Here is a 19484-nt window from a genome sequence, read left to right as displayed (position 1 = left end):
AAGACCAGAGAAAGAGACTGATCTGAACACAGATCATGAAGAAAACAGTGCTGAGAGAAAGTCGAAATCTGAAGGAGTGGCATCACATTCTTATTTTTCTATTTGTGTGTTTCTGTGAGGGAACTTGCCTTCAGCTAAGTCCCCCATAAAGTACTTTTTGTCCGCTGATGTCTTCGATACAAATAAAGGAACTATAGTGAAAGGCTGCATCACATGACCTCCCATCAGAGACCCAGACACACACACACACCATCCATCTACCCATCTATCTGCACTATTGCTGCAACATTATTGTTCCCTGGAGTTTCTCAAGAAGAATTTCAATTGTTAAAGCAGATCCAGAGTGGATCATTCCCTGATGGAGCATAGAAACATCTGGAGAGCATGATGAACACACACACACTTAAACAGACATCCATATCCGCACATGCTCAAAGCTTTCTTGGAGCTTCCAAATATTCCGGACAACTTCACCAGCGCACATCCACACGTGTGTGTGTGTTGGAGCACACTCCAACATTGTTTAGTGCATGAATGCAGAGAGACGTTCTGTGTCTCAGAGGATGTTGGTGGGCGGAAGGACCCTCAGGGACAAAAAGTTGTTAATTTATTGGAGATAAATACAATCATTGTGCAGTTTGGAGTCCCCGGTTTGCAGGAAATGATGTAACTTATCTGGATCTAACCTTGAACAAGAGTCAGGAAAGGGACCCTCACTTTGGAGAAATATTCTCTTTCTTTTCGTTACAGTCACAACTCTGGCTGCCATATTTGTTTGTTCAAGTTGCAGATGACCTATTGCCTTCCTAGGTAGTCCTCACAGCTGCGCAAAAGGCGCAGTCGAATCCACTAATTCTCAGTGTGTGTTTGTCTTGGAGAAAGTTTCAATACATTGCGCATTGTTCAAAACTTCGAAGAAATCAGTATGTTTGGGGAGTCTGTGATCACCAGCGTCTAACTTACAATAGGCAAATGTTACAGTATAAGATGTTTATGTAAAAGACACTTCAGCTGCACGATCGATGTCTTTGTTCTGTTCTGTTTCCTGGTATCGATTTCTGTACTATACAGTAAGTCTGCTTTCAAGCAGCCAAGATACGATATGTGGCAAAAATATGAGGATCAGATATCTGGCAGTACAACATGAGTCATTTCCAGAGAATGAGTGCTCTGAAACAAAAACAACTTCTTGTTATGAGTGGTGTGGGACCAAAAAGTAGGTACAAGTGTATAACATATTCAGTGTACAACCCAGTGCCAGTACCACCCACTGGGTGACAGCTCTTGCATCAAGTTCCTCCACTTTTCTGTTCTCATGGCTGATTTCACACTCCACACTCCAAGTCTTTGTAAAACATTGCCATATTACAGTGATGTTTATAAAAACAATAGTGGTTAAAGAATGGGATTTGTTTTGTTGTTGATATGTTTTAAAACACCTGATTAATTTGGTTCTATTATACAATTGATTGCACATATATACATTTTTTAATTTCCCTCATAGGGAAATTGTTTTATTTATTTGATATAACTTATTTGCATGTAGCTATTTATATATATATATATATATATATATATATATATATATATATTTACAATTTTCGTTATTATTATTATTACTAACAATAATACTAACTCAATTTTATTATTTTAGACTTAATTGGGTTCTTCTTATTACTGACACTATTATTGCTCCATAAATATATTTCTATTAGCACACACAGCGTTATTAAAAGAGCATTCAGTGCTTCACAGACGGACCATGACTGCTGTCGGTCCCTTTAAGAAAGGTCACATGAAAGTCACGTGACGCGGAAGTGTACTGAATCGTTTCAGCGTTGTTGTGTTTACATCAACAGCTCCTCGTCTACACACCTCGTGCAGGTTCGGTGAGTAAACAAACAGTTAAGTTACGGTTATTCCTTCACAATGAATGCGTGTTCCCGTTATAAATGCAGGCATGCGTTTTAGTTCCTTTGTTGTAGCACGTACAGCTCTCTGTCAGCAAAGTGGGGGTAGGATGTATGTGTCGGATACGCATCTTACTGTAAATAGACGGGCTATTTCGCATGAATAACCCGGGCGATAAGCAGTAATAAAGCACCTATCGTCTTTCTACACCTCCTGACATTATTTTTGAAGGTGTGCCCTAACTCTGACTGCTCGAAAAAAGGCAGGCTTTGAACCTTATTATGTTCTGTGCCGTCTAATGTCTTTATCGCGTGAGCTCTCTCTATATCTTCTGCGTCTGATTTTGAGTAAATGTTTACATTCTATTTTTGGATTCAATCTTTCATTTTTTTTTCTTAGATTCAAGTAAAACACCGTAACATAAGTGTATGAATTGTGCCAAATAAATACGCATGCCTGCCTTGTTTTTGTCTCCAGTAACAGCTGACACATTTTGTTGAAATTGTATCTTTTTTTTTGTCCTTTTCAGAAACGGGAGTAAGTGCAAACTGTGCAGTGTGTTTGGATGAAGTGACCATGAAGCAGGACAGTGATGCTGTGACCATCCCTGTGTGCTACATATCGAACCATGAAGGTTTTCACGGAAGCATCAAAAACTTTATCAAAGACTTTGTGGTGACCGAGATAGACGTCACCGGGCAGCGTGTTAACACAGCAGCGGCCACGCAGACACCGGACTGTGCCTCCCCGGATAAATACGAGGAAACCAGCGCAGAATGTAAGTGGAAAAACCATTCCTCGGTCTCACAGGACACTGACGTGGCAGCCGATTGTGGGCTAGATGTCACCGTGCCTAGTCCGGGCAGTTTTGATTTAAGTGTGATTTTAGGCCAGTCGGTCAGCGAAGAGCTGGAGCAGTTTGTGTTGACTCTCAAAGAAAAGCCAACCAAGCAGGAGCTTTCTCTCGGATCCTTCGCTGACAAACACCACAGAGCTAACGTCCACCGGGCCGTCAGACACCGCTTCCCCTTCCTCATGACTGTCACTATTCAGCCTGAGATCAGGGTGAGGGAAGACCCGGACTACAGAGAGCTGTCCCACCTGGTTACAGAGGACGAAGCAGAGGACTTCTTCAGGTTCATAGACGCCAAAGTGCGAGGCTCATCCTACACGTTTGGGCCCGACGACGACAAGGAGCACAGGACTGCAGTCCACCACTTCCTCAGCCGGAGGTTTGGCAAACTGGTGGAGACTAAGAGCTTCACCGACCAGGGGACGACGGCGATCTCGGTCAGGCTGAGAGAGCAAGGGAGGCCAAAGAAAAGAACGGCAGAGGAACGTAAAGAAGAAGAAGTGTACACTGGTATGGTGTAGAATTGCAATTTTTTTTTAAAATATTGATTATTATAAAAACACCTAAAATGATCATGAAAAGACCGTGTGTGTGTGTGTGTGTGTGTGTGTGTGTGTGTGTGTGTGTGTGTGTGTGTGTGTGTGTGTGTGTGTGTGTGTGTGTGTGTGTGTGTGTGTGTGTGTGTGTGTGTGTGTGTGTGTGTGTGTGTGTCTCTCTTTCAGCTTTCACTCTGCGTAAGGAGAACCTGGAGACTCTGGAGGCCATCAGCTACATGGCAGCCGCTCTCGGGGTCCTGCCATCAGATTTCACCTACGCTGGGATCAAGGACAAGAGAGCCATCACCTACCAGTCCATGGTGGTCAAGAAGGTCTCCACTCAACGGTAGTTCTGCGTGTCTTTCATGAATTTTGGTTTGGGAATTGTCCATAAATTGGCGAGACAAAAAGCTTCAACGATCCTAAGATGTTAAGGGTTTATGCTAGTGTTAGAGTTCCCTCTGAAGCTTCAAAATATATGCCAAAAATCAACAACTTCTTTATTTATTTGATGGTACCGATTGCCAGGTTGAAAGAGAAGACAGCCGAGTTCGAGAAGAGAGGGATGCGTCTGTCCCAGATCCGCTCCGTCAGCGAGCCTCTCCGGCTAGGGCGACTGCAGGGGAACCACTTTGACCTGGTGGTCCGCGACCTGAGACCCCACGGGGCCAGTGACGCGCACTCCTCTGGTGCAGACACACACACTCGCCTGGCAGCGCTGGTAAATGAAGCACTGGAGAATGTCAAGGTATATTCAGATTCTCTCCCAATTCATTTAATGTTTGTGACATCGAACATTGTCGAACCAGAGTCGCAACGTCAGCGCAATGTGTGCTGACAGTGTGTAATGTCACAGGCTTGCTGTTACTGTTATACTTTCGATATAACTCCTGCTGTTTTAGGAGCCACTGTAACGTTAACCTGATTTGTTGCTCTTCGCAGGGCAGAGGATTTGTCAACTACTACGGACCACAGAGGTTTGGGAGCGTGCATAGCGTTCAGTCGGACCGTGTAGGCCTGGCTTTACTCAAAGAGGACATGGTAGGTGTTGCACACAGTTATTATTCAATATTACCTTAAAGACGTGTCAAATAAATCACATTCGTGCCCTATCGGACTGCACAGTACGGTGTTGTTAGTGTCTGTTGTGACATGTGTTGCCGTGTGTGTGTCAGGTGAGTGCTGTGCGTCTCTTCTTCACTCCAGAAGACGGCAATGATCCTCAAAACCACGCCAAGAGACACTTCATCCAAACAGGTGACAAGCTAGGACAACACTGACCACTTTGCTTTCATTTTTCAGAGGATTACAATGTTGCGAATGGTTGTATTACAGCAGCTACGCAGTTCCTCTATTTGTTTCAAAGAATTTGCTGAAATCCATTGTCATATTTGTAGTGTTGAGAGCAACTAATGAAGCAAATTTCTGACAGGTACCATGACTTGAGTTTTAGTTTATTATGACATTGTATTTACCTTGATGTAAATCCTTTTTAGCACCTGGGAATTCAACATGCTTCCTCCTCCTCTTCTTCTCTCCTGCTTCTCCATCACCAGATAACGCTAAGGAGTCTTTGGCGCTGATGCCGTTGTCGAAAGCCAGGGAGCGGCTGATGCTTCGGGCCCTGAACCGCTACGGTACAGGTCCAGATGGTTGTACCCAGGCCTGGCTCAGCCTGCCCCACAGCATGAGAGTCTTCTACCCACACGCCTACTGTAGCAGGTCAGTTTTTTGTAGTTCAAACACATATTGTAGATTTTTACTGCCGACTATTGAGCAGCTCCACTGCAAGAATATTGGGAGATGAAGACATTTGCACTTTGACAGTGATTGTTAAAAAAAGGTGACAACCCAACCTGTGCCTCTCATGTAGTGTCGTTACAATTGAGTAAAAAGCTGGCATCTGATTTTGAGAAAGGTTTAACCCAGCATCTCCTGCCTTAGTTCATTCACTGATTCTGCCTTCTTTTTATAATCGTGCTGATGTGTTTGTGGTTGGCAGAGTGTGGAACGAGGCAGTGGCCCAAAGGCTGAGTACTCTGGGCCACAGTGCCAGACGAGGAGACCTGGTGTGGATTCAGGAAGACACTGGAGAAACCAGCTCGGCTCAGGTAAGAGAGGGGGATTGTTTTTTTTCGGATAGAATCGAAAGAGGATTTAATACCCAAGATGTAATGCAGATATTTTTGTTACATTGTTCTGAGTTGTGCTTAGTATGCTACTGCACACGCCCTCTGGCTGTCTGACGCAAACTAGGTGCTAATATAGTCTCTGACTCTGACCCTCACTGTAACCTCTTGATCGCAGGACACCCTCTAAATATTAGGACATCTTGTCACATTGTGCAAAAAACACATCGAGGCTGCTGATCTTTCCTTCTTTGATTTTCCAGATCCATGTGGTGACGGACCAAGAGGAACATGAAGGAGTTTACACACTGGGACATGTATGTAGTTTAGGGGAAATGCTTCCACTTTAAATGCTACTATTTTCTCACCACTGCTGTGTTTTGACTATCCTCTCAGGTGTTACTACCCATGCCGGGAAACACTGTGAAGTATCCAGAGAACGCCATGGGGACTTGGTTCCAGGAGAGACTGGCCAGAGACGGACTTGACGACTGTCGCTTCAGAATCGGCAGCCTCAAACTGAATCTGCCCGGCTGCTACCGCCCCCTGCTGGCCTCGCCGAGCAATCTCAGCTACCAGCTGCAGAGAGCAGGCTGTGGGGAGGGAGGAGGAGAGGTGACAGGAAACAGCAGCAGAAACAGTGACAGGCAGCTGAATGGCAGTACAGCAGAAGGGAAGGAGGACTCGCTCACTCTCACCTTAAACTTCGACCTGGACTCCTCCTGCTATGCTACCATCTGCCTCAGAGAGATCATGAAGTGTGACCCCTAGAGGTCAAGGGACATTGGTCCTGTTGTATTTCTACATGTGTGGCAGGAAAGAATGATTTTTCTTGTTTTTCAGTTTTGTAACCCATCATTGTGATACATTATTAGTAGCCTTTTCATTTGTTGTTGATGTATTGAGCAAACGACTGTGTTTATAAATTGGAAAAATGCATAATGTGCAATTGAGAAAAGAAATGAACAAATCTAAATCTTAAACCGTGTAAACAGTGTTAATGTTTTGTGCCATGAATAAAACTTTTAGAAATAAGTAAAAATTCTGCACTTTTATTTCGAAATGTCAAGCTTTCCATCTGAAAATAATCTTTACTTGTATCGCCTCCACATTTGGATTCATCTGCAATTCCTCACAGCTAAACGGTTTTACACATTTTATTCCAATGTTATTTGTGATAATTGGTCATGTCTTCCAGGATAACACAATATATTTATGTGCTAAATAAGTAAACATAATTACTATCCTATATCCTTCTGTTATTGAGAGAAGGATCAGGTGCAGCCAATCACTGTTGCATTTAAAAAAATATATATTAAATGCAGCGAATGCAGTCAGTCTGATGCAACAATCCTGCAGCAATGAAGTCCTACCTGAAGGCTATAATGCAGTAGTTGTAGTGCGTGCTTTCAGTATACTTAACTCGATGCATACCAACAAGAGGAAGTAGTTGTTATTACAGAATTGCGACACTTCACATTTGCGCTTTGTTTTGGTTATTGTACTTCCCACTAACCACCACTAGATGGAGACAACATACAATCATAGTTTCTCAAATAACATAGGTGCTCACAGTCTTCTAAGTCAGGGGTTCTTAACCTTTTTGACCTCGGGGCCCAACTTTTCAAGTACAAAGTGTCCCGGGGCCCATTCAAATATTAACACTATTAGTTTAACTAATTGATCTCACTCTTGGTTTGATTTGTATTCAATAACTATATTGTTACCTGTTCAACTCCACCCCTATTTTGGAGCAAAACCACCTAAAATGACATACCCAAATTAAAATGGCTGTAGCTTCTGAACCACTGTGACTATATGCATCAAAAGTGTCAGAAAACCTGTAGGTCATATAGAAACAGAGCAGTGGGCCTTTGGAGTCAGTAAAAATTGAAGATTTTTGTCCGCATAAAATAAAAAAGTATCTTTCAGTATAAATAACTGCCTGTGGCTGTATCTGTACAGGTAAATGACAGTATAGGGCTGTAACTACACTATCAGTGAACAACTGCCTCAAATTTGAAGAAGATTGGACAAAGTATGACGATTCTACAGTGTTTCTTCCATGAAGAGATCCAGGCGGAGCTCTAAAAGGATATTTGGAGACCCAAATGGACACATGGTAACCAAATGATATTCTGACACACTAAAGGTGTTTCTCCCTTTATATTTTGATATTATAATATTTTCCTTTTATTTTTAGCCTTTGCAAATTGCAAAACAATATATATATGGTCAAAGAGGTGGTATGTATGTAGCGGACTTACTGTGCGTAATGGCTGCGACGGAGCGCACGATCGAGTATGAGGGTAGCTCAGTTACGCACAGTTATACGTTGGTTGACGGCTTATAGAAGAGGAAGATAAGGTTTGTACTTTAAGTACTAGCGTTTTCTGAAGCTACTAGCTCCATGGTAACATCCGCTAGCACATTGTTGGGTCTGTAATGTGTCTTTTTCCGTCGAAATGCTGCAAGATCCGACTTGCAGCGGTTATGGCGACTTTGGACAGTGTGTGTTTGGGCTCCTTTTGTGAAAAATCCATAAGAAATGAAAGAAAATCGATGATTTCTTTGCAAAGATGAGGGTTTTGGGCATGCTGGGATACCAAACACGGCCATGTTTTGTGACGTAGTTTGCGCAAACAAGCCGGAGGAACGGAACGGAAGGGGAGGGGATCGAGGACGCCGGCGTCCTCGCAGAGTTGAACAGGCAAAACCCTTGTCAAATAAATGTGATGATACAATGTGATGATCACAAAGACATTTATTTATCATGTGTATGTAAACCTGCATACACAACAAGAAGCCCAACAGGCTTTCCCACGAGCGTTGGATGTTTCGTCGCTGGGTGTCGCTTTATTTTTGAAGGCTTCAGTGCTTCGTTTGATAGCATTAGCCCACATTCCACACACTGAAAGTGTTAAGAAAGTCAGGATTGTACTTGCGCACACATTTAGACTTTTTTTTGGGGGGGGGGGGGGGGGGGGGGTATGGCACCACTATCGTCTTCATTTTTTCTACCACTACAGTGTAGTGGTTAAATCGTGTAATGTTTATTACTCATTAAATGATTTAACACTGCTGCCCTCTAGTGGTTAAATCGTGTAATGTTCATTACTCATTAAATGATGTAACACTGCTGCCCTCTAGTGGTTAAATCGTGTAATGTTCATGATTAATTAAATGATTTAACACTGCTGCCCTCTAGTGGTTAAATCATGTAATGTTCATGATTCATTAAATGATTTAACACTGCTGCCCTCTAGTGGTTAAATCATGTAATGTTCATGATTCATTAAATTATTTAACACTGCTGCCCTCTAGTGGTTAAATCGTGTAATGTTAATGATTCATTAAATGATTTAACACTGCTGCCCTCTAGTGGTTAAATCGTGTAATGTTTATGATTCATTAAATGATTTAACACTGCTGCCCTCTAGTGGTTAAATCGTGTAATGTTCATGATTCATTAAATGATTTAACACTGCTGCCCTCTAGTGGTTAAATCGTGTAATGTTTATGACTCATTAAATGATTTAACACTGCTGCCCTCTAGTGGTTAAATCGTGTAATGTTTATGATTCATTAAATGATTTAACACTGCTGCCCTCTAGTGGTTAAATCGTGTAATGTTTATTACTCATTAAATGATTTAACACTGCTGCCCTCTAGTGGTAAAATCGTGTAATGTTTATGATTCATTAAATGATTTAACACTGCTGCCCTCTAGTGGTTAAATCATGTAATGTTTATGATTCATTAAATTATTTAACTCTGCTGCCCTCTAGTGGTTAAATCATGTAATGTTTATGATTCATTAAATGATTTAACACTGCTGCCCTCTCGTGGTTAAATCGTGTAATGTTTATTACTCATTAAATGATTTAACACTGCTGCCCTCTAGTGGTTAAATCGTGTAATGTTTATGATTCATTAAATTATTTAACACTGCTGCCCTCTAGTGGTTAAATCGTGTAATGTTTATGATTCATTAAATGATTTAACACTGCTGCCCTCTAGTGGTTAAATGATGTAATGTTTATGATTCATTAAATGATTTAACACTGCTGCCCTCTAGTGGTTAAATCGTGTAATGTTTATGACTCATTCAATGATTTAACACTGCTGCCCTCTAGTGGTTAAATCGTGTAATGTTTATGATTCATTAAATGATTTAACACTGCTGCCCTCTAGTGGTTAAATCGTGTAATGTTTATTACTCATTAAATTATTTAACACTGCTGCCCTCTAGTGGTTAAATCGTGTAATGTTTATGATTCATTAAATGATTTAACACTGCTGCCCTCTAGTGGTTAAATCGTGTAATGTTTATGATTCATTAAATGATTTAACACTGCTGCCCTCTAGTGGTTAAATCGTGTAATGTTTATGATTCATTAAATGATTTAACACTGCTGCCCTCTAGTGGTTAAATCATGTAATGTTTATGATTCATTAAATTATTTAACTCTGCTGCCCTCTAGTGGTTAAATCATGTAATGTTTATGATTCATTAAATGATTTAACACTGCTGCCCTCTCGTGGTTAAATCGTGTAATGTTTATTACTCATTAAATTATTTAACACTGCTGCCCTCTAGTGGTTAAATCGTGTAATGTTTATGATTCATTAAATTATTTAACACTGCTGCCCTCTAGTGGTTAAATCGTGTAATGTTTATGATTCATTAAATGATTTAACACTGCTGCCCTCTAGTGGTTAAATCATGTAATGTTTATGATTCATTAAATGATTTAACACTGCTGCCCTCTAGTGGTTAAATCATGTAATGTTTATGATTCATTAAATGATTTAACACTGCTGCCCTCTCGTGGTTAAATCGTGTAATGTTTATTACTCATTAAATGATTTAACACTGCTGCCCTCTAGTGGTTAAATCGTGTAATGTTTATGATTCATTAAATTATTTAACACTGCTGCCCTCTAGTGGTTAAATCGTGTAATGTTTACATCACATTATAAATGTCTTTGTGATCATCACATTGTATCATCTCATTTATTTGACAAGGGTTTTGCCTGTTCAACTCCACGAGGACGCCGGCGTCCTCGATCCCCTCCCATTCCGTTCGTTCCTACGGCTTGCTTGCGCAAACCACGTCACAAAACATGGCCATGTTTGGTATCCCAGCATGCCCAAAACCCTCATCTTTGCAAAGAAATCATCGATTTTCTTTCATTTCTTATGGATTTTTCACAAAAGGAGCCCAAACACACACTGTCCAAAGTCGCCATAACCGCTGCAAGTCGGATCTTGCAGCATTTCGACGGAAAAAGACACATTACAGAACCAACAATGTGCTAGCGGATGTTACCATGGAGCTAGTAGCTTCAGAAAACGCTAGTACTTAAAGTACAAACCTTACAAACATACCCAGCATGCAGTTCGGCAGTGAAATTTTATAAATGTACAATTATTAGTGTTACAAATTGTTTGTGTCACAGACTGTTGTGTGCTGTTGTGTTTTTCTCTGTTAAAGAGCATTAGTGGTGGGTTGTTAATTGTTGTGTTATAAAGTTATGACCATGACTAGGGTTCCCTCTCAATACATATAAGACAACTAGCGCTGACCGCTGTGTGTTAGCAGCAAAGAATACATTTAGCTGCCTTTTGAAATCACACAGCAGTTGTTTTGGCTATTCACTGGTATAATGGTATGTGATGTATTCATATCATACGGGAAATTAAAACCGGTATACTGCCCAGCTCTAGTCTTTATTATAGTTTGGACAATTTTGTACCAATATTTGACGGGCTGGATTAAAAAACCCAACGGCCGTAGTTTGCCCATGCCTGGGCTAGTGGCTAGCTGAGTGTCTTCTTCTGCTTATTGTAGCTTGTTAAATAAGTGACTGACGCATTACCGCCACCAGGTGGTGGGAAGCTATATTGTAACTGAGCGTCTCATGGAGAACAGTAATATCTCTGGTGTCTTCAATTGATAACCTATGCGGTCCCGCGGCCCACAGGTGCAAAACTGAAAGTTTTTTGCGGCCCTCTAGGTGGCGTTCGCGGCCCCATGGTTAAGAATCACTGTTCTAAGTTATGCCCTCTCATTTGTAAACGTGTGAATGTTTTCCAAAAAATGTCGTCATGATATTGAGTTCCTAAGATGAGAGAAAACAGCACCTGCACCACATGACTAAAAGGATAATGATGCTATAAGGAGTATATCACACTGCTAATCTGGGACTAAATCCATCCTGCGCATATGATCCACTCTCACGAACATACAAAAAAAAAGAAGAAGCTGTGCACCAGCAGGAGAGGCATTTCAGAACCAATATAAAATATAATGAAGCATAAAACTCTGGTGTAATTATGGTGCTGAGGGGCAACATCCGATCTGTATTGCAAATCGAGCCAGCTTGGCCTCCTGTGACTAATTTATGCAATTTTGATGAGAATGTTTAAAGACAGCAGCATATAAATCCTCATGATGAACCCACATTGGATACGCCTCCGGGCTATTTCTTTAATACTCGTTACTGTAAGCAATGTGCAAAGCGACTAAACGGATGTTTTATTTGGAGGTGGGTTCTGACATGCAGCCTGTCTTCAACCCATAGCGCTGTTTGATAAAGTGCCTGCCTGTAAGCTAAACTGTCTGCCAAGGAGACACATTTAGCAGTAATGAGTTTCTTCACCGTTTGGGGAGTTTTGTTACAAAATGACACACAATCCACCAGAAAGGAGAGTGGGTAATTGCAATACTTGTAGTGACACTTCATGACGGAATATTAAGCGTTTCTTGCCATGGGAGTCACACGTAATCTTGATAGATCTTCTTCATGTTTCTTACACTCATAAAGCCATAGTGATCTTGCCGTTTTATAAAGTTTCTTGCACGTTGACATCAAATGAGACTTCATAGGAGTTGTGTGCTGCATGGTTCCCCATGTCAGTCAAATCAAGATATGTCATCTAACAAGTGAAACATTTGGCCAACTGCTTACATCATTTTCATGTGAGGAGTTTTCTTTGATGATAGTTATCTAAAACAAGTGCAGCTAGATTAGAAACTATATGAACCAAGAATCAATGACTGTTTTAGATAAAATAAAACATTAACACATAAAACACATGGACAGCGTCCTTCTCTTTTGAATAGTAGAGGAACTAATTATTAAATTAATCTCCTCCCTACTAATGCGAATGTTCCATTATTACTGGCACACTTTTGTGATTCTGTGCTCTGCACATAGAGTAAAATAGATTGTGCTGTGCTTGTTTGGCTAAGGCCCAGTGCAGTTACAGCTTGAAAGCAGAATTGTTCCGATTACAGGTAGCGAGAACAGGACTTTCTCTTGCTCTGCCATGATTCCTCTACGCAGTAGGAAACGTACGAGTGACTTTTGCCCATCCTCGGGCTGAATCCCGTTCCAGCCGGCTGTAGATAAATGTTGACCCACTTCAGAGGCAAAGATGACAACTTCACTACTCATCTCGCTTAGTTGAAAGGCAGAGCAAAGGAATGAGAAGGAAGTCGAGGGTTATGAAAGACATTTATCATGGACGTACAGTGATGTATTTGTCCTCGCAAAGAGAGACGGAGGAGGAGGCCGGGGGTTATGAAAGACACAGAGCAGTATAGCTCTCTCTGGCCAAGTTATTCTTTTTTTTTTTTTGCAGCCCTTTAAAGGCCTTCAAACATATTTTCTGCATCAGCTTCATACCAGGAGATATGGGGACCTACCGTATTTTCCGCACTATAAAGCGCACCGGATTATAAGGCGCACCTTCAATGAATGGCCTATTTTAGAACTGTTTTTATATATAGGGCGCACCGGATTATAAGGCGCATAGAATAGAATAGCGTCGTAAGCGTGTCTCTTGAAAGGTGCCATTTTGGGGTCTTTATACACACAAGTGGTGTTGGACTCGGAGTAAGCACAGTACCGGTGTTTACCGCGGTGCGGCTTTGTAGTTTACCAGTCGTACTGAAACATTTTGACAGAGCGCCGTGTACAACCAGTATGGATCAACCAATTAACCAATTGATCCATATATAAGGCGCTCCGGATTACAAGGCGCACTGTCGTTTTTTAAGAAAATTAAAGGCTTTTAAGTGCGCCTTATAGTGCGGAAAATACGGTACATGAATACTAAGCTTTCTGCCAAGGTTTGAACAATTATCGTTTTTCTATGAGCTCTTCTCACTGGTTTGAAGTGGACGAGGCTCAGTGGTAAAAAGCTGATGTCACATACTTCTGTGCACCAATAAGAATAAATGATGAGCAAAATTTGCTTCAAATCACACACACACACACACACACACACACACACACACACACACACACACACACACACACACACACACACACACACACACACACACACACACACACACACACACACACACACACACACAGTCCCTCGTTCATGATTATACATATAAGCATTCCAGCCACCTTTGACCTGCCTGAGCTGTCTGTTCTCCAGCTAGTTCTTGAGCAAGTGGTTTGCCTTGTTTTCACTCTAGCAGTCGCTGATACGTGACCGTGCGTGTGGGAATTTTTGAAAATACATTTGACTGTGTGTATGTTTTAGAGCTTGTCTGTGCTTGCGAAAGAGAAAGCAGAAAGCAAGTGTGTTTTTTTTTCCTGGGCCACTGTCAATCTGCAGGAGTATTGTCCAGACGTGACAGCCTGTGTACACACAAGGTGGCTGAGCACAGTCAAGAGTGGTTGGATGGAAGCATAAGCAATGCTGCTGTTACAATGTCAAAATACATTTTGACTAATCTCAGTAAAAGAAAACAAATCCCCCCCCCCGCCCCCCGCTGTTTCGAACTTGTCTTTTACAGTATGTGCCTCTTTACCTCTAAGCTGCCGCATTAATGTGAATACCCTCTGTTTAGTCTTTAGGATTTCCAGTGTTTTCTTTAGAGCTCCCAAAGTTACATTGCAGACATTTATTTAAAGGATTTATTTAACTGATGCACTTCTCTGTGTAGGTGCACAAAGGCTCTTGAATTGGATTCTGCTGCTGTGATTGTGAGGATCAAAGCCAAAACAAGGGTGCAATTTTAGGATGGGAAAAGTCAAAACCAGCTGTTGCAGTGCACCAAATTGTAACTCATACCTTACTTTCATGGAAGAATGTATGTAACAAGAACACAAGTAAAGCTCATACTCTTTTCATCATGGGGCAGTGTTATTGAACAGTATGACCACTAGACCTCTGTGCTGCCCAGCGGCTGCTCTGTCAACCATTTAGTGTACTCCAGTCAGTGTCCCACATGTGAGAGGCCTGCATGTGGAAAATACACTGACCTGATAGCTGCAGCTGAGCTATTGACAAGCGGAAATAAATAAATAAAATGACTGTGTCAAATGAGATTGATTAATGGGAAACGTAATGCTGCAGTGCTTTGGGAGCATCACTGGGTCCTGTTTATGTAGAGCAGTTGGATCCATTGGACAAAAAATACATTGCGTGAAAGTTGGATGAGACATCCCCATGATGTCATGTTGACACAAAGTCATCTAAATTGCTCATTGCATGCTCAGTCAGCATTCCCTGCAAAGGTCAGGATCAAGGAAACATAACATGCGCTTTAGCACAATTAACGTTTTAAGGATACCTCCAATTTTGGACTTACAAGTAATGTGACACAATGGATGCTGCAACCTGGGTGAAAAATGTTATAACTGGAAACGAAACGCTCGCAAATTCTGTGTCTGGACCCGAAAGAAGCACCGACCCAAAACACTTTTCTGTAACGAAATGAATAAAAAGCTATAAAACATCTGGCTGCTAAAATATAAAAAAGAGGCTGCTGGATGGGACCACTCACTGTGTCCAGCTGGTGGAAAAACCTAATTTCCTACCCTGTTTGTGACCCAACGGACAACCCAACTTTTAACATACTCAAGCACAACACCAATCGCGGTAAACTACTTGCACATGAGCCATAAATGGGTTACTCGCCACAATTGCGAATATTCTCACACTGTAAAAGTTAAGGGGGGAAAAAACTGTTAAACCTCTGCCTGGGTACAGTGAGCACTCTGTGCCAGAGTGGAAGAATCTGTTGACTGGCTGCAAAGCAGGGAGGTGAAGGAAAGCTCATTATTTTTAATGGCATCCCTCCACTGTTTGTGTGTGAGTGAGAGAAAGAGAGTTTTGATGGAAACTCATAGGATTATGTTATTTACACTAAATTGTTTAGACCTTCTACACGGTTTCAATGTTCAGTTGAAGGAATGGTTAAACATTTTGGAAAATACACTTAATTTCTTTTGCAGAAAATCTGAAGCTGGAGCCAAGAAATTATTTTCTTAGCTTAGTTTAGCTAACTTAACAGAGGGAAAGAGCTAGCCTGGCTATCATTTAAATAGTTATAATTAACACATTGTATATTGTTTGTTTAATCTGTACACAAACTAATGTAAAGACGACAAGTTGTGGTTTTATGGGCAGTTATGTGCTAGTTATTTCTTGGCCAGGAGCAGTGGTCACCTCAAGGTGACAGCAACACTCCAGGAAGTTATATCTGGACCAAAAAAACCTTTTTATGTTCAGACAAAAAGCAAAGCAAATTTCCACATTGTGTCATTTGCACGAATTTCACTGCTGAACTAAATTTCTCCCAAACAGCCAATTTACTAACTTAACAGACGTAAGCTGTTAGCTAGCTAGCGTGCCTTTGCGTGCATTTGTGTGGCAGCTCAGCCGTCTCGCGTCCTTCCATTGAGATTAAATTCTTGCGTTCTGTCGACTCTGAACACACCTACTTTCTACTACTCGACTTTCAACAGAGGGTATAGCAATTTCCCCATTTCCAATCTTTATGCTAAGCTAAGCTAGCTGTGTCCTGGTTCCGGCTTCATATCGTGTATAGCATAGTCAAAGGTCGTATCAACAAGAAAGAAAATAAGTGTGTCTAAAAATGTCGAACTATTCGTTTAAGAAATACACATATCTTGTATGTCATACATCATTTTTAGCGGTCTCCCACCCGCACACACACACACACACACATGAGAGGCATATGGCTGAAGTTTGCTGTTCTGTATCCTGTCTTGGCCATCAGCCTTTCTCCTTCACATCAATCAGTGTCTCAGTGGTGTAGCTGGTTTGGAGGCTGACTGCAGTCCTGTAATTACATTGTTGACTAAATCCCAGCTGTGTGTGTGCATTTGCAAAACATGTGTGTGTGTGTGTGTTCATACACGGATCGGAATGAAAATGGGAGGCAGGCCACTTTTGAGCAGCTGCACCGGTGCGTCAGTTGGGTTCAGTGCCCGAGGAGGAGAGAGAGAGAGAGAAAGCACTGTCATTGTGGTGATTGATGGACCAACTTCCTGTCCTGGTAGAGATTATTTAGGAGCTCTGAGGGACCAACGTTATTTCCTCATGCTCTTAAATATCCCGCCCTCCCCCCTCTTCATCTTTTTTCACTTTCTCAGATCTTCACCCTCCTCTCTATACGAAGCCCCATGCCCCCTGTTCCCCTCGCTCTTGATTTACAAAAGGAATGACAGATATTGTTTACATAGGCTGCATACGGCTGATATCTCCATACAGCAAATTATCTACACAGTATCTCACATCCAGCCGTGTTTGGACCATTAGATATGTTGAGGAAAGTAAAAGCACCATATATCAGAGATGTAAGCTCATGGACACATTATAGCCTACTATGACTAGATATGGCACAAACTCAATGCTGTTTTTCTCTCTTTGCGTCTATACAAACAGTCAGGTATCATGCCTACATGGCTCATATATCTTGCCTGTGTTTGTCCACTCCCTTTCTTTTTACTCCAGTTTATATCTCTGTTCTCCTGCTCTCACTTTGTTTCTCATTCTTTTTTTCTGCCTCATATCTACACTGCAGTAAAAGCTTAAGGAAATAGTAGATAGAGATTTTGGGAAATATTCTTCTTGCCAAGTCTTTGATTGATACCATGTATGCTAAATATGGAGCTAGAGCCAGGAGATGCTGACTACATTCTCTCACCATGGGGCAACTAAGCTTAACTATTCATTTAACAAACAATTTAAACTCGTACTCTGGCAAGTGGGAAAATTATAGCTCTCACTTCATTAGACATAGTATCATCATCATAAGCAAAAGTAGGTTGTTTAGTTTGTAACTTGATTTTACATTGCTCTTAAGAAAAACAACATTTTAATGTGTCTTACCATAATAACCACGAATACCCAGTAAACCACAATGCATGTAAACCTTTATATGACTGTCAAAGCATTTCATGGGGTTTTAGATCAATGTCATACCTTCCAGGCCACTAAAAATCTAAACTAGTTTGAGATCAGAAATCTATTGCAAGCACTGAGTCATATTTATTTGTGGTTTTAATCATGGTAACTGAGATGCAAGAGGGGCCATTGGCAGCTCTTCCACATTTCATTCAAAGTGCATCGATGTAACACATCGGAAGAGATTAGAAGAAATGCTTCGCCAGATTCAAATCACAACGTATAAAACTGGCAGCCTCCACATGTCTGTGAAATTCACAAATAGCCTCTGTCTAATAGCTAACCGTGTGCTCACGCCAGAGAAACTGCGCATCACTCGGCCGGTCTTTAAACCCAAATGACATTAACTGCTGGTGAATAGGGCAGCGACGGAGGGAGAGAAGACAAAAAACAAAGGGGGTTGAGAAGCAAGAACACAAAGTACGGCATGCAACAGTTCAATGTCTAATTGAATTTAGTGCGAGGGGAAATTTGCCAAGAATGGAGCCATTGTTTCGGGGCAACTGGAAAAAACACTGACATGCATCTGTGCGCGTGTGGTTCTTTTTAAAACCGTTGTTCTGCAGAGGAAATGGATTTGGTGCAGCTGGGAGCAGAAAAAAAACCAAACATGAAAACATAGTTGAGTAGAAACAACTGGGCACAATAGATGGGATGATATGCAGTTGGTTTTGGGATAAAACAGTTCAGGCCACACAGGGAGAAACAGATATGAACATTGCGCTTTTTGTAGATGTTCGAAATGATAAAGCATAACTACTCTGTAGGTGCATAATACACAATCATGCCATGACTGATCCAAAACACCTCAGCCATTTTCCCTCTGTTATCAGCTCCTTGTTATATGATTTGTGTAAATACACAGGCTCAATGGACCGACATGCCCGCCTTTCTTTATCCGCTGACATGGTTCTTCGCCTGCCTGTTTCACTGATCACCAATGGGAGTTCAACACATTCAGATAGACACATGAGAACATCCGTCGTAGTCAATTTACTCCAAATGGATTAATCTCCAACGTCAACATTATCGACCTGTCAAAAGAGTCATTGGAGGGCGAGAGTACAAAGCGTTTGGTCCTCTTTCGACTAGATGTTTGAGTTAGAGTACTAACACTGAAATGGAGTTCTAATTGAGGTAAACTTTCACAAGCCTGAGAAATGCTCACAATAGCAGGTCACAGAAAATCTTTCTCAAACTGCTTGTAAAATAATAAACAGAAATTGCAAGGATTACTCATGGTCTTGATAAGCTGCCCAGCTGGAGGGCTTTTCCCCCCCTGTTGTTGAGAGAAAGCCCCGACAATGTTCAGTGTTGATACAAACTGAACAGACTTCAGTCCATTTCTTTTGAAGGTCCACAGGGTGAAATAAAGAGTGTTAGTATGACACGAAAAGACAGATAAAATGACTACATAGACGCTTATGTAATAAAACTGCATCATAAATGTGAAAAAACACAAAAGGTATTTTTCAAGACTTAACTTTTTGCCGTCCTCCGTGACGGACATTTATAACCGGATGTCACTCTCGCTCACACTGGAGGAAGTTGTTCAAGTTTGCAATAGAACACGAAGTGAAAGCTTCATTTCTTAGCTGCATGCCATTACTAGAATATTACATTACATGAAATAAAAGATACAAAATGATAAAATATATTCTATTCCATCATCACAGCAACATATCGCTTCCCAGAAGATGCTCCATATTGACTTAAGTGATTCCTGATCTTCCTTTTGAGCCCTCATGAGGTTGGCATTTGTGATTCGGAGTGAATTATCTCAACAACAACTGGATGTATTGCTGTAA

The 19484-nt window shown here is 41.3% G+C and overlaps 1 protein-coding gene across 1 annotated transcript; it reads left to right on the top strand.

Moving 5' to 3' along the window:
* The first annotated feature begins 1811 nt into the window (after positions 1-1811).
* On the top strand, positions 1812-6471 carry pus7l (pseudouridine synthase 7 like). The gene is made up of 10 exons (XM_076111679.1): positions 1812-1889; positions 2441-3274; positions 3487-3646; positions 3829-4048; positions 4243-4341; positions 4476-4557; positions 4857-5022; positions 5303-5411; positions 5693-5746; positions 5826-6471. Exons 2-10 carry the CDS (start codon positions 2488-2490, stop codon positions 6198-6200), a joined length of 2052 nt encoding a protein of 683 aa, XP_075967794.1. The 5' UTR covers positions 1812-1889; positions 2441-2487; the 3' UTR covers positions 6201-6471.
* Positions 6472-19484: the final 13013 nt, after the last annotated feature.

This window comes from Anarhichas minor, unplaced genomic scaffold (assembly GCF_050575085.1).
Source record: "Anarhichas minor isolate MPS153535 unplaced genomic scaffold, ASM5057508v1 ptg000045l, whole genome shotgun sequence".
Taxonomy (NCBI): Eukaryota; Metazoa; Chordata; class Actinopteri; order Perciformes; family Anarhichadidae; genus Anarhichas; species Anarhichas minor.
The sequence above is the reverse complement of the archived record's forward strand: the minus strand, read 5'-3'. Positions and strand labels throughout refer to the sequence as shown.